General features: G+C 39.7%; 1 protein-coding gene across 1 annotated transcript in view; it reads left to right on the top strand.

Annotated features, from left to right (window-relative positions):
- The window catches only part of LOC134213562 (neuronal acetylcholine receptor subunit alpha-7-like), a 396,467-nt gene that overhangs the window by 62,381 nt on the left and 320,878 nt on the right, over positions 1 to 13,208 (top strand). The window contains exon 2 of the mRNA XM_062692714.1: positions 4,832 to 6,922. Within this exon, the coding sequence (XP_062548698.1) occupies positions 6,772 to 6,922 (151 nt within the window). The 5' untranslated portion in view covers positions 4,832 to 6,771. The remainder of the gene's footprint in view (positions 1 to 4,831; positions 6,923 to 13,208) is intronic.

Raw genomic sequence — 13,208 nt, 5'->3', positions numbered from 1 at the left:
TAGCTTCCCTACAGTTTCTATTAGTCAGATTGGTCTGTACGCTGAGGGGTCTCCTGGTGGCTTGCCAGATTTTGGTAACAGGACCAAACGCCGGATTTATCATCATTTATCCGGCTGCCTTTGACACCATGTTCGGGATCCCGCATGGACCAGGTGCTCTATTCTACTCTACCATCACCCACACCACCACTTCGTTGGCTGCTACTAACCTTGCTGCTGGCGGCCATTGGTGTTGCGTGAATAGTACTTCAGTTATCGTCTTTAGCCTCATGGGAAATCGCTCGGGAAGAGCCAATGCTTCTCTTGTTTTGGCCATCTTCACCATGGGATCGAGTTGGCGCTCTGACACAGTCTGACTAAGCAAGATTTCTTGCTTTTTTTATAACCTTGTTTGAGGACAGTCTCGTCGCTTTGACTAGCTCGATGTCAAATATATTATACTAGTTTATTTGTGGACGCAATAGCGCCCGTGGCAAGTGTTTTTTTTTTTCAATTTTTAGTAGTGATAGATTCTTTTCTGCATTTAAAAAAATCAAAATTTTTAACGTCTGTTGTCTGTGATTTTTTTTCATCAAATGCTGTGTCTGGTTATCTAAGGTTGTCACTGGTTTTGTTTTTTTGCATTCGATATTAAAAAAGAATTGAAGTGTCAAATATTTTATTTTTTTGTGAGAATTTCCCCGCGTGGTGCGTCTGGTTGGCTAGTCACCGGACAGACAAACAGGGCTATTATATATATGATTAACAATATAGGTCACTTCGCCTATCCCCATACATCAAAATAGAGACAACCTTACAAGTGAATACAGCACCATCTGTTATCCGAAATGGTCGATAAACTTGTTTTGGCCATTATCTTCTCAGCGTGTATATGTGACGTTTCTCCTGAAAATCAATACCAAATTTTCAAAAAGATTTATCTGCTTTTGTAAACAAAGATTCAAACGTCAATTTGACGAATCTGATAGTACTCCCACACGAACCACCACCTCCAACAGATAGCAGAAGCATTCACCTACGTGTTGGTTGGTTTGCGTGGGAGTGCTATTAGATTCGTCAAATCGACGTTTTAATCCTTGTTTTTTTTAATGTTTTTTGTTAATGTTTTTTAATGTTTTTAATGTTAACATTGAGAAATAAACTCTTTTTACTGACGGAATCTCATCTATTGAACGCAGTAGGAATGACTTCCATAAAGTCTTTCACTATTCTTACCTTATTTTTGCTACATTCGATAAAAAAGGAGAGATTTTCATCGAGAAGCATGTTGTTAAATCCGAAAGTGTTGATGTTCAATTTACCCAGATTTTAGTACAATTGGCACAAATTCATTTTGACGTTCACTCAGATTTTTACAACTCTTTAGACGACGCAGAATTCTGATAAATCCCTGGGTTCCTGGGTAATCTTAGAATAGCGTGTACCTGGGAAGGAGATACAGATTCAAAATATGTGTGTGTCAAGCCGAGCCGAAATCTAGCTGTCAGTGTGAGCCGAAAACGAAACACTCGGCAAGAAAATGTTTGAAGGCAATATACCTAACAACAATAACGCACAAAACAAAATTTAGTCTTTTCAGGTGGCGCCTACGTTGATTGTTTTTCTTGTTGAAAATTTACTTGTTGTATTATGACAGTATGTATTTAATTTGATGAGTAGTATCGAGAGTGCCCTCCCAGGCGTGTACTAGGGTAATTGATCCGATAGTTCCTATAGTTACGGTAGTGTAGTTTCCGTCGAATGTATACAATAAACGGAATTTCTCAAATAATCGGTAAAGTATCACTGAAATACACTGGATTTTGTTTTTACATGATTTACACTTTCTTACACTTCTTTTAAATTTCTTCTCAGCTTTGTGCCTATAGTTGCGGTAGTGTTCCTATAGTTACGACCTCGTATGAAAACTATGCGATTCGCAACTATGTATAAGAACACGAATTAGAAAATATCGCAACTATTGGAACATTGCACCAATAATTGGAGGATTCATTTTAGGTGATAATTACGGCAGCTACTGCTATTGGAATACTTTATAATCAAAATACATGTTCAGAGCTTTCGAAAGCGAAATAATGTATAGTTTCTGTGCAAGCGAACAAATAGTGGTGGAACGTGCTTAGTTCCTCCACTATTTAGTCTTTTACCCTATGCATCTTTTGATGGGCACGAATTCACGTAGTACAGATAAAATAACAAAATAATATTGCTTTAGGTATGGTCATGATTCGCACTAAACTCCGCGCCATGAGGAACTGGTCGCAATGGCACACTACAACAAAAATAAAAAGGCCATCTGCTGGATGGAAGTGTTCAAACTTCAGAAATCGAGTTCACGCTTCCTGTTGATTGGCCATGTTAATGATAAACTAACTAGTTAAAAAATTGTATCGATTCCACAGTTTTGCCATTCCGTCCTTTTCATGAAGGAATCTTGCTATTTAGATTTGACACCACTTGCGTCAATAAGGGTTGTGCGAAATTTTAGCGTGTAGTAATTGAATTTCTGTCACTAGTGGCGCCACATACGCTAAAGCATGGGTCGCCAGTATTGCGTGAGAGTGAGCTATATTGTTAATATAATATATTTGTCGATGAGTTCCACCATCACTTGCGCCGAGCGTGCCCTTCGCAGTCTTCTTCCATAGCTTCATTGAAGATCCCACTGTCGAAGTGGGCGACTTTTCACGCTCGAGTTGTAGGAGTAGCTCCTTGGATTTCTATCAATGCCTTGCTGCTTGTCCTGTATTGGATAGTCAAATGGTCAGAATGGGTGTTACCATCGTCAACCATCCACTGCAGAACTCCGGCCAAACTTGGCTTTCAGAATGTTACGTCTATTTTCAACTCCACTCCGTTTAATTAGAAGGTACGCTGGGAGCCGTCATTGCCCAGCACGACGTCCAGTTTTGCTAAGGCTTCTAGCAGCGTTTGCCTTCTCTGGTTCAGCGGCTTCTTCAGTCTCTCTCCCACGTATTGACGTGCTGAAATACCTACTGGCTTGCGACGCACCAGATCTGATGTCAGCCGATAGATCATCTGAGTTAATTCTATCGGCCACCTTGGTGCGGCATAACAGCTGCAGTAGTACACCATTTATTTTGGCTATAATTGAGCCCTCCGCTCACCACTTCCTAGATCCGTGGATAGTGTCGTCTGTGTTCGCTTCTGCTACCGACTGCCAAAGCAACTGCTGGTTGGTTGTGGTTACCATACCAGTATCAGAAGTCTCCAATGTTTGTTCAACAGCAACTTACCATCAGAATAGAATATGCCAAAGATTATAATACAGTCGCCTCTCCACTTCTGGATATTGAAGGGACACCAGTCAACACAAGATCGTATATGATGTTACATAAGGCCATAAAGGTACATCCCCATACAATATGTACGTATATTGCCGCCACTTTAGCATCTTATGTTGTATCATATACGGTTTTGTGTAAACTGGGCATCGAGATAAGCAAACATCGAGGAATGGAAGAAAATTTTAAATGGGTACTAGATCGAAAAAAAGATTGTTGCTATAAAAAACGGCAACAAAACAAATGTCATCTCATGTTTTTGGTGTATTTGTTATTGCTCAAAGATGGTCTAGTAGCCTAGATATTTGAATATATCGACATAGGGAGAGAAAATCCCGAACAAAATATGACCAGAACCCATCGAGATAGAGAGGTTATCGAGATGTAGAAAGCCCAAATATATGTGGATTGAAGGGACCGTGAAAACCATCGGCATAGAGAGAGATATCGAGATATAGAACATCGAGATGTAGAGAGTTGACTGTAGAATAGAATATAATAGTAAAGATATTGATTAAGCTTTTGAATACAAATTTATTGAATGAAAGTACGGACATTTTTTGAAAAGTTGCGAAACGGATGGTTATAATAAGTGACGTTGGACGAGGTTTCTTTAGAAAATGTCGGTAAAAACAAAAAGTTCAACGTGAAATCCTACCAAAGATTAGCTTAGCTTCTACTCACTACATCTATGGTTGATTTTCCTTGATTTACCAGAATCAGTGGAATCGCACAAAAAAACTGAATGATTGACTGGGATTCTTCAAGCATTCTCAGTGTGCATGTTTCATTGACTCAAATATTCAAAATAAACAATATCGGTGCCGGATACGTCCTTGTAGTCAGTTAGGAAGAGGGAAGAAATATTAGTAGGTAATGTTTGCTATTTGAAGACCGCGTTTACCTCTGCATCTCCTCAAAAACACAGGAAGGATTATAAGTTTCGGTAGGCATCGTTGGATCTGAATTCACTCAGATAAGCGGTGCGACCGTGCAATTTTTTTACACAATAATTCAAACTAACTATGATTCGGCCACACAAAGTAGAACTAACTAACTACCTGCACACCTAGCAGGAACACGATCAAACGCGTATCAATTGATTTACTTCTCGACTGCACAAAGCACAATGATACAAGATCGCTCAAAGTGTCTATGAACCGAGCCTGAACATTCCTCACCATGCATGCCCGGTGGCATTTGTAAACTGTGGAGGTATTTCACTTATTGTGGCTATAAAACAATTGATTTCATATGATAAAACTTCATTGCAAATGCTGAACACGCTGTGAAAATAAACTTCCTAAATCTTTTGTTTAAATTTAGAAAAGCTAGCGAAATGGTCATATACATATACTTTGAATAACGTTTTGATCATGGTTTGCAATAAGGGTAAAAGCAATTTTTCTCGCCAATCTTTATATGTTTCCATAAAATTAGTCTTTAAGTCACAGTCGAAGTGGCACACCATTATAATTGTTGCAATCGAAACTTTTTCTCATTTTCTTCTATCATTTTATTTTCAGATCGTTTGCTATGAATCGTCATTACCATTCGAAATAGCCACATCAATCGAGCCTATCAAGATGCAGCCATCAACTCCATTTTCATCAGCTGAGGCGTAAAAATCGTTTCATAAACAACCAAACGTGAAAAGTATCGCTCATCAAAAATCCTGCTGAAAAACCGATACGGAGCAAGTGAGAAGAAAAATCCTGCAGCCTACATTCAGAATTTCCAATGTGCATTTCCACTCGGTCCAACACATCCGGTGACAGTGGCTGCAGATCCATCAGCACCACCACCATCATCAACGCCCTCATCATCAGCGGGAGTAGCAACGGCAGCAGTGACCCGAGGGCGATAATTAGCGCCGGAAATATCAGACCCAGCGGAAATAGTTGTTGCTGGAGCAGTCGTCGGCGCTGGGGTGGTTATAAAATTGATTGGAATTCTCGCTTCCATCAGCTATTACTGGGCGTCAGCGGGTCAGAGTCAGCCGGTTTGAAGTCATGAGATTTCCATCATTCGGAAGCGATTGCAACGCGAACCGGAACAACAGCTACCACAGACGCAGTCAGCATCACCGGTGGACGAGGAACGAAGCTGGATATTGATCGATATTAGACCAACAATACCCAGAGGAAGTGGAAAACTACGTTCCGCTGGGAGTGCGTGACGAAGTCAGGAATTATTTCTTTTCGACTGATACAAACTACAGGCACTACTACTCGTAGGATTTCGATACTGGCACAGGTCTCGAAAATTACATTAGGCACACAAAACCACGTACTGCCAAGCTTTGATCCGTCTAGGCAACTTGGAATTGGTCCCCGGATCTCTACGCGCCTTAGAGAGATAGAGACATACACACATAAACACGCTCACGTTCACCGAATAGCACATGCAGGCTCACTAGGATTCCATTTTCGTGAATCAGGTGTAAAGCAAGAGACCAGAAGCTCACTGACGTACGAAAAAGTTATCGCACCAAGACGTTTCGACCCCGCAGTGGTGCTCTAGAATCGACACGTAGCACTCAACGGACAACTATGCGAATAAATAACCAAACTCTCAACCGATAAACTTGAACGTAAATATCGTTTAAGTGTTGTACAGTAAACTCTAATTGGATTTAAAAGTAAATGATATTGATTAATGATAAAAATGACAAGCATAGTATATTACTCGTAAAGATTGAAATAAAAAAGTTTCATAAACAAAGACATGTTTGCTGCAATTCAATAATAATATCAATAGTACTTCAACAAATTTTCAACAAATTGAATTAATATTAATAAAAGATAACCATAAAGGAAAGGAAGTTTAATCCATCTTAATAATAAAGCAAAAAAAGTTCGAATAATGTTTGGAAAACTCAATAATAAACAGAGAAACCTATCAATGAAGAATAAACATCAACTAATAGCATATTGTTATTAAAAGTATTTAAAAAGCGAATCATAACTACTTAAGGACACAAGTAATAATATCATTAGCGTAAATCTAACAAATTTCATGAAATAAACAAAACTAACCGAACCCGAAAAGCGGAAAATACCAACCGCTACAAGCATCCGCTTCGGAGGACGAACAATAGCCAACAACCAGAAGCAAAACAGCAGCAAAAGCTCAACAATAAAAACAAAACCCTTCTGAAGGAAAACCGCAACACTGACTCGGAGGAAGAGAAAACGAAAACGCATAAAACCGTAGATAAGAAGAGGAAGTCTCGCTCTCTCACTCATCCACACTCACTAATCGCGTCACACGCCATTCATCGTCATTATTATCGTAACCGTTGTTGTCGTCGTTGACCGTCATCCGTAGTCGTCATCTGCAATCGTGATCGCCGGTAGTCAGGAGCAACGTCGTGCCATTCACGACGAATACTTCGTGAACAAACACCGTAGTGGCTGAGGAACGTTGAGGGCATCAACAGCTGCGTAATCACCGCAGAGCCGAAATGAAGAAAATTCTGGTGATTGTGATCAAGATGATCAAAATGATCTCCAAGATCATCATGCTCAGCCGGTATCACAACTTTCGGTGCTACAAGCAGCTGCGGCTGTACAAGTGGATCATCGTGTTAATGTTGATCGTCAACTCCGTGATGGGTGAGTACTGCACAATTTTATCGGCATCGAGAAAATAGCCTTTAATTATTCAAATGCAAAGTATGTACTCTTCTTTAGTGCTATTTCTTCCGTCCATTTCAAAGCATTATTTACACGTTTTTGTTATAACTTACGTTACACATATTTCTGGAAAAGTGGCGTTAAATTTGATGTAAAATGTATATAAGAAGCCACTAAACGTGTAATGCTTCCAGTGAGCATTACGCTATTTAAAGGAAGCAGGACACTACACAACGGACCAGCATACAACGTGATATTCATTGGCTCTGTTGAACACTTTTTTCTTACGAAAAGTTTTGCGACTGAGGTGGGAATTGAACACAACAGCACAATGCGATGGGATGCCTATCAACACAAACCACACAATGCACGTTTTTTTACTCTGATGTGAAATATGTCAACTTCTAAACAACATTCCTAGTTCTATAATGTACAAACTAAAGACACATCATATAAACAAAAACATAACATGTCTCGAGATAATTACGATCGTTATGTCTCTCTTGAACGTAAGTTTAAGAGTCTCGCAAATGCTAAGAAACGCGGTTATTGGCGCCATTTTGTTCATGGTCTTTCGCGCGAAACGTCGATGACAACACTTTGGGCCGTCGGGAAAAGAATGCGTACCCGAGCAAAGCTTGAGAGCAAATCGATAACTAATTTTGTTGTAGTGAAATCGTCTAATTTTGATAACTCAGGTTGATATCCTTTTGGTCGTTTTAACGGTTAAAAGATCAAAATCTACAGCAGAAAAATCTTACTGTGACATCAAATCGAAAACTATTCCTGCTATCGATGAGAGCAAATCGAAAACTAATTTTGATATTGGTTCCGATAACAAAATAAGTACACAGCTTGATGTCAGATCATACAATTTAGAAATCAACAGCAAAATGAGATCAAAATATGTTATCAGTCATGATGATTCATATTTGAAAACAAATTATGATTTCGATTTGATATCAATATCAAAATTTGTTTTCTATATGCTCTCATTATGTTTTCAGACTTTGCTCGGGTAACGCGTTATCGATTAACGAAGATAGGGAAAGTTCTTCCCGATGGATCTTCGCTTTCGCCAAAAAAGTGTGTCCGGATTCCGTCCCAATTCAACGGCTCGCACGCGAAGCAACCTCCGGTCGACACGAGGTGGACGCCCCATTTTCGATGGTTGATTTCTCACTTGCTCTCCTTTCATGTAATAATACCGCTCCAGGAATAGACAGAATTAAATTCAACTTGCTTAAAAACCTCCCAGACGCACTGAGGAGTATTTCAGCCCAAATCCTGGCCAAAAGTCAAAAACAAAAATTTTAGATATTTCCATATTATTTTTCGTTTTTGAACTCTCAAATAGTAATACTAATTTGTCAAGGGATTTTTGAAACAATATTGTTTACTTGTAAGCAATGCTGACTGTCAAAACTTCACCATAATTTCAATTCTAGTTTAATCGCAATTGTGCATAAAAAAATGTTCACGTTTTTTCTTGTTTTTCTTGGTTATTAGTGATTTTGAAGATGAAAATCAATGTAGGTATCAATAATGAGAGTATGTAAAACGTTTTCAAGCATGATTCGATCTGAAACCGTTTTCAGGTGATCCATAATCATGGTATCATTTGCTACCTTTTTTACTATAATATGTTTTACAAAATAAAACTTTTAATTAGGTTCCAAACTCGTCCAAGCAACAAAATTTTCAGCGTTGGAAAGATTGGAGTTTCCTTAAAAAGCTCCACAAAACACATTTCACGCATCCTCACGCAATCGTGATTTATTTGTACACAGGATTTTGTTTTTACACGATTTTTTTTCGCTCGTATTTTTGATCGTGTGACTTCAATTTGCCACCAAACTCTTCGCAACATGCTTCAAAAAATCCAGAATAAATCAAAGAAAAATCAGATGATAATTAATATACGTTAAACATTTAGGATGAGTGGAAAATTGAGAAAATGTAAATCGCGTAAAAACAAAATCCAGTGTAATTTAATAATATGAAGTTTGCTAAAAAGCTAGTCAAAAAGATAAATAATCTTGGTTTTGAGCCACAAAGCTCACATAAATTATGTTTTGCTTCCAAAAAATAGTGAGGCCAAAAATTTTGTAATTAATGATAATCAAAGAATGAAAAATAACATAAGAAAGATCATACTCAATGACGGATCCAGAGGTGGGCACCACCCGTCGCAAGCACGCTGTAGTTCTCAAAGGCAGCGTTCTTGCGCCAAGTGATGCTTTATCAAATAAAAATAACTGACGCCGCCAGTGGTCAAACTGCACTGCTATGAATGAAAAAATCATAAAAACGAAAAAATACACTTTGCTGTGTATATTAACTGCATTTACAGACAATAAAATGATTGACATAGTTTTGGCCACGCTTTTACTTTGCGTACTCCTATGTGAGACGTCGCGAAGAAGCGCATGTTGAACTTATTTAATCAATTCGTGGAAAGCAACATTGTTCCGGATGAATGGAGACAAGTGAGGATCAAGAAACCCGATAAACCGCTATCAAGAAACCCGATAAACCTGCTTCGGATCATAACTCGTACCGTCCAATCGCGATGTTGTCGTGTATACGGAAGCTGTTAGAGAAGATGATTCCCAAACGGCTCGACAGATGGGTCGAATCAAATGGCTTTCTATCAGATACGCAATTTGGATTCTGCAGAGGCAAGGGAACGAACGACTGTCTTGCGTTGCTTAATACAGAAATCCAACTGGCCTATTCTCAAAAAGAACAAATGGGTTCAGTTTTCTTGGACATTAAGGGGGCTTTTGACTCAGTTTGCGTTAACGTCCTTTCAGACAAACTCACGAGTGTGGGCTTTCACCAATACTAAATAACTATTTGTACAACTTGTTGTCTGAGAAACATATGAGCTTTTCTCATGGAAACTCAACAACTTCAAGAATTAGTTACATGGGTCTCCCCCAGGGCTCATGTTTAGGTCCCCTTCTTTACAATTTTTATGTTAGAGGCATCGATGGATGTCTTGTGGAAAATTGCTCGTTAAGACAGCTTGCGGATGACGCTGTTGTCTCCTTTACAGGAACAGGGGCGAACGATCTGCAAGGACCATTGCAAGATACTCTGGACAATTTGTCTACTTGGGCTTTGAAGCTGGGTATCGAATTCTCTCCGGAGAAAACTGAGCTGATTGTCTTTTCTAGGAAGCATACGCCAGCAAAATTAAAGCTTCATCTTAGGGGTAAGAAAATCTCTCAAGGCATTTCACATAAATACTTAGGGGTCTGGTTCGACTCGAAATGCACCTGGGGAATGCACATTAGTATCTGTATCAGAAATGCCAACAAAGAATCAACTTCATGCGGACAGTTACCGGTACGTGGTGGGGAGCCCACCCGGAAGATCTGATAAAGCTTTATCGTACAACGATTTTGTCGGTTATTGAATACGGTAGTTTTTGTTTCCAAGCCGCCGCGAAAACTCATATTTTGAAGCTCGAACGCATTCAATATCGCTGTCTCCGCATCGCGTTAGGCTGTATGAACTCGCGGGAGTACTTCCTTTATCAGATCGCATCGCGGAATTATCGTTCAGATTCCTCATTCGGTGTGAGGTTTTAAATCCATTGGTAATTGAAAATTTTGAGAAGCTAATCGAGCGAAACTTCCAATAAAAATTTATGACACTGTACTACTGGTACATGAGCCTGGAGATTGACCCTTCTTCAAATGTTCCCAATTGTGGTTGCTTCTTAGACTCCTCTAGTTCTTCTGTAGTTTTTGATCTGACCATGAGAGAAGATACCCATGGAATTCCAGATCCTCTCCGAATGGAGTGTGTACCACCAATTTTCACAAGTAAATACAGCCATGTCACTTGCGTCAACAAGTTTTACACCGACGGGTCAAAAATAAATGAATCCACTGGATTTGGTGTCTTCAACGAATTGCATAGCGCCGCTCGAAAACTTCAAAATCCTTGTTCCGTATCCCGGGCAGAATCCATGATCAGAATATCAAAACATGATATGGACTTGATTGATATAAGAGATAAAAGAACAGGCAACAATATCAAATATTTGCACCGAAATATCATTTAAATATCAAGATATGCTATGGTTAAGAACAAACTAATGGCACTTGATATCGATCACTTATTACAAATAACATATCTTGACATCCTTATGATGTTTCAGTGCAAAATATTGATATTGTCGTCTGATCTTTTATCTCTTATATCAATCATGTCCATATCTCATTTTGCTATCTTATCAACATTTGATATTATTGAGCTATTTTCGTATACTCGGGATACGTTGCAGAATTAGCAGCTATACACTACGCATTAGAGCGAATTGCCTCTCTTCCCTCTGATCAATACTTCATTTTTACGGATAGTCTCAGCTCAATAGAGGCTATACGTTCAATGAGGCCGGTACAGCACTCACCGTATTTCCTGAGCGAAATACGATCCATATTGAGTGCTCTATCGAATCGCTTTTACACTATCACTTTGGTATGGGTCCCTTCACATTGCTCTATCCCGGGTAATGAGAGAGCGGACTCTCTTGCCAAGGTGGGCGCTATGGAAGGTGATATATACGAGCGTCAAATAGCCTTTAATGATTTTTTTTTCAATTTCTCGTCAGCAAGCCTTGCTCAGTTGGCAACGAAAATGGGATGAAGGAGATTTGGGTAGGTGGTTACATTCCATTCTCCCGCAGGTTTCGAAAAGACCTTGGTTCAAGGGGTTGGAGCTTAGCCGAGACTTTATTAAGGTAATGTGTCAGCTAATGTCCAACCACTACTCACTAAACGCGCATTCCTATCAAGTAGGGCTCGCAGACAGCAATCGATGCGGTTGTGGGGCAGGCTATCAGGACATCAATCACGTTGTCTGGAACTGTCCCGAATACGGTATTGCCAGGTCCGATTTATATGCATCCCTCCGGGCCCGAGGGAAACCAGAAAATGAGGACATTAGAGATGTGTTGGGAAAGCTTGATCTTGACTACATGGCCCTTGTTCACAATTTTTTGAAGCGCATCAACGTCATTGTTTAACTCCCTCTCCTCCATTCGTAGGGCCATGTCCTCCTTGTTTTTTCCACTCCGCTCGGTAGAAACGTTTTGCTTGTATCATTACAGTTTGTCCCTGGTCTACACCACACCAATCATCATGGAAAGACTGCATCAACGTTATTTACGGGCACCAATATAAGCCCAAGGCCCTATCCAATCCAATTTTTTTTGTATGTACTCCTTAACCTCGACCAAGCCGCGAGTTTGTCGGCTCCCCAACACTAACATACGAGCATAAGAAGCAAAAGCTGAAATTGTAATAAAATTTCAATTGACTTTCGGCTCCGTCATGCCTTCAAGCGCTTGAGCCTTCAAATAAACGGTAATTAAAAAAAAAACATGTCTCGATTGGAATTTCAAATTTGCTGTCAGTGCCATTCCTGTTGGGCAAAAGACCAGTCATTCACAAAAAATACACGTACCTATTATATGACAAGGGTTGAGTTCAAGTTTGAAAAATGAGTATTATGATTGGGTCCAGACCGCATCGTGCTTTCGTGCTGTGCGGTTCTTTCTCTCTTTGCGGAAGGAAGTTTTTAATACTACCCGAAGCTATTTTAATTTCAACGGTGCTTCTTAGCGCTATTTGTACCCACTGATCCCGTTACGATCTTTGCAAGGACCCGTGCCTTCGTTTTACGTTGGACCCGTTTGCGGAAGTAAAATTCCGACAATCGGTGGTAATCCTGCAGGGACACCGTTCTGGGAAAAACCTTTTAGAAGGTCACTTCTCCACGCTCAGCAATGAGCATTAATAAAAACAAGAGGAAGGGGAGTCTCTGAATTCTTCACTTCCTTCTAAGAAACAAGGTTTCAAGACGGTCCTTCCAAAGCGCGGAATAAATAAAAGGAAGCTGGAGACTTCAGATGTTCTTTCTAACTCTAACATTCAAAATAACTCTTCTCCAATCGAACTGAGCAATCAGTTCGATTTGATTAATGATGAAATTGAGCAAATCGAATATACCTCTAGCCCAGGTGATTCGATTCATGCGAAAAAGCAAAGGATTCCGCCAATTGTGGTATCTGTTGCCGAGTTTTCTGGCTTCCGGAATGAGATTTTGAGTAACCTTCAGGGGATCAAGGTTTCATTTCAGATTGCTAGGAAGGGTGACTGCCGCGTTTTGCCGGGAACCTTTGACGATCGCAAACGTCTTCTTCAGTATTTAACTGAGAAGCGCCATAAATTTTTCACATACGACGACA

Source organism: Armigeres subalbatus, chromosome 2 (genome assembly GCF_024139115.2).
Source record: "Armigeres subalbatus isolate Guangzhou_Male chromosome 2, GZ_Asu_2, whole genome shotgun sequence".
Lineage (NCBI taxonomy): Eukaryota > Metazoa > Arthropoda > Insecta > Diptera > Culicidae > Armigeres > Armigeres subalbatus.
The sequence above is the reverse complement of the archived record's forward strand: the minus strand, read 5'-3'. Positions and strand labels throughout refer to the sequence as shown.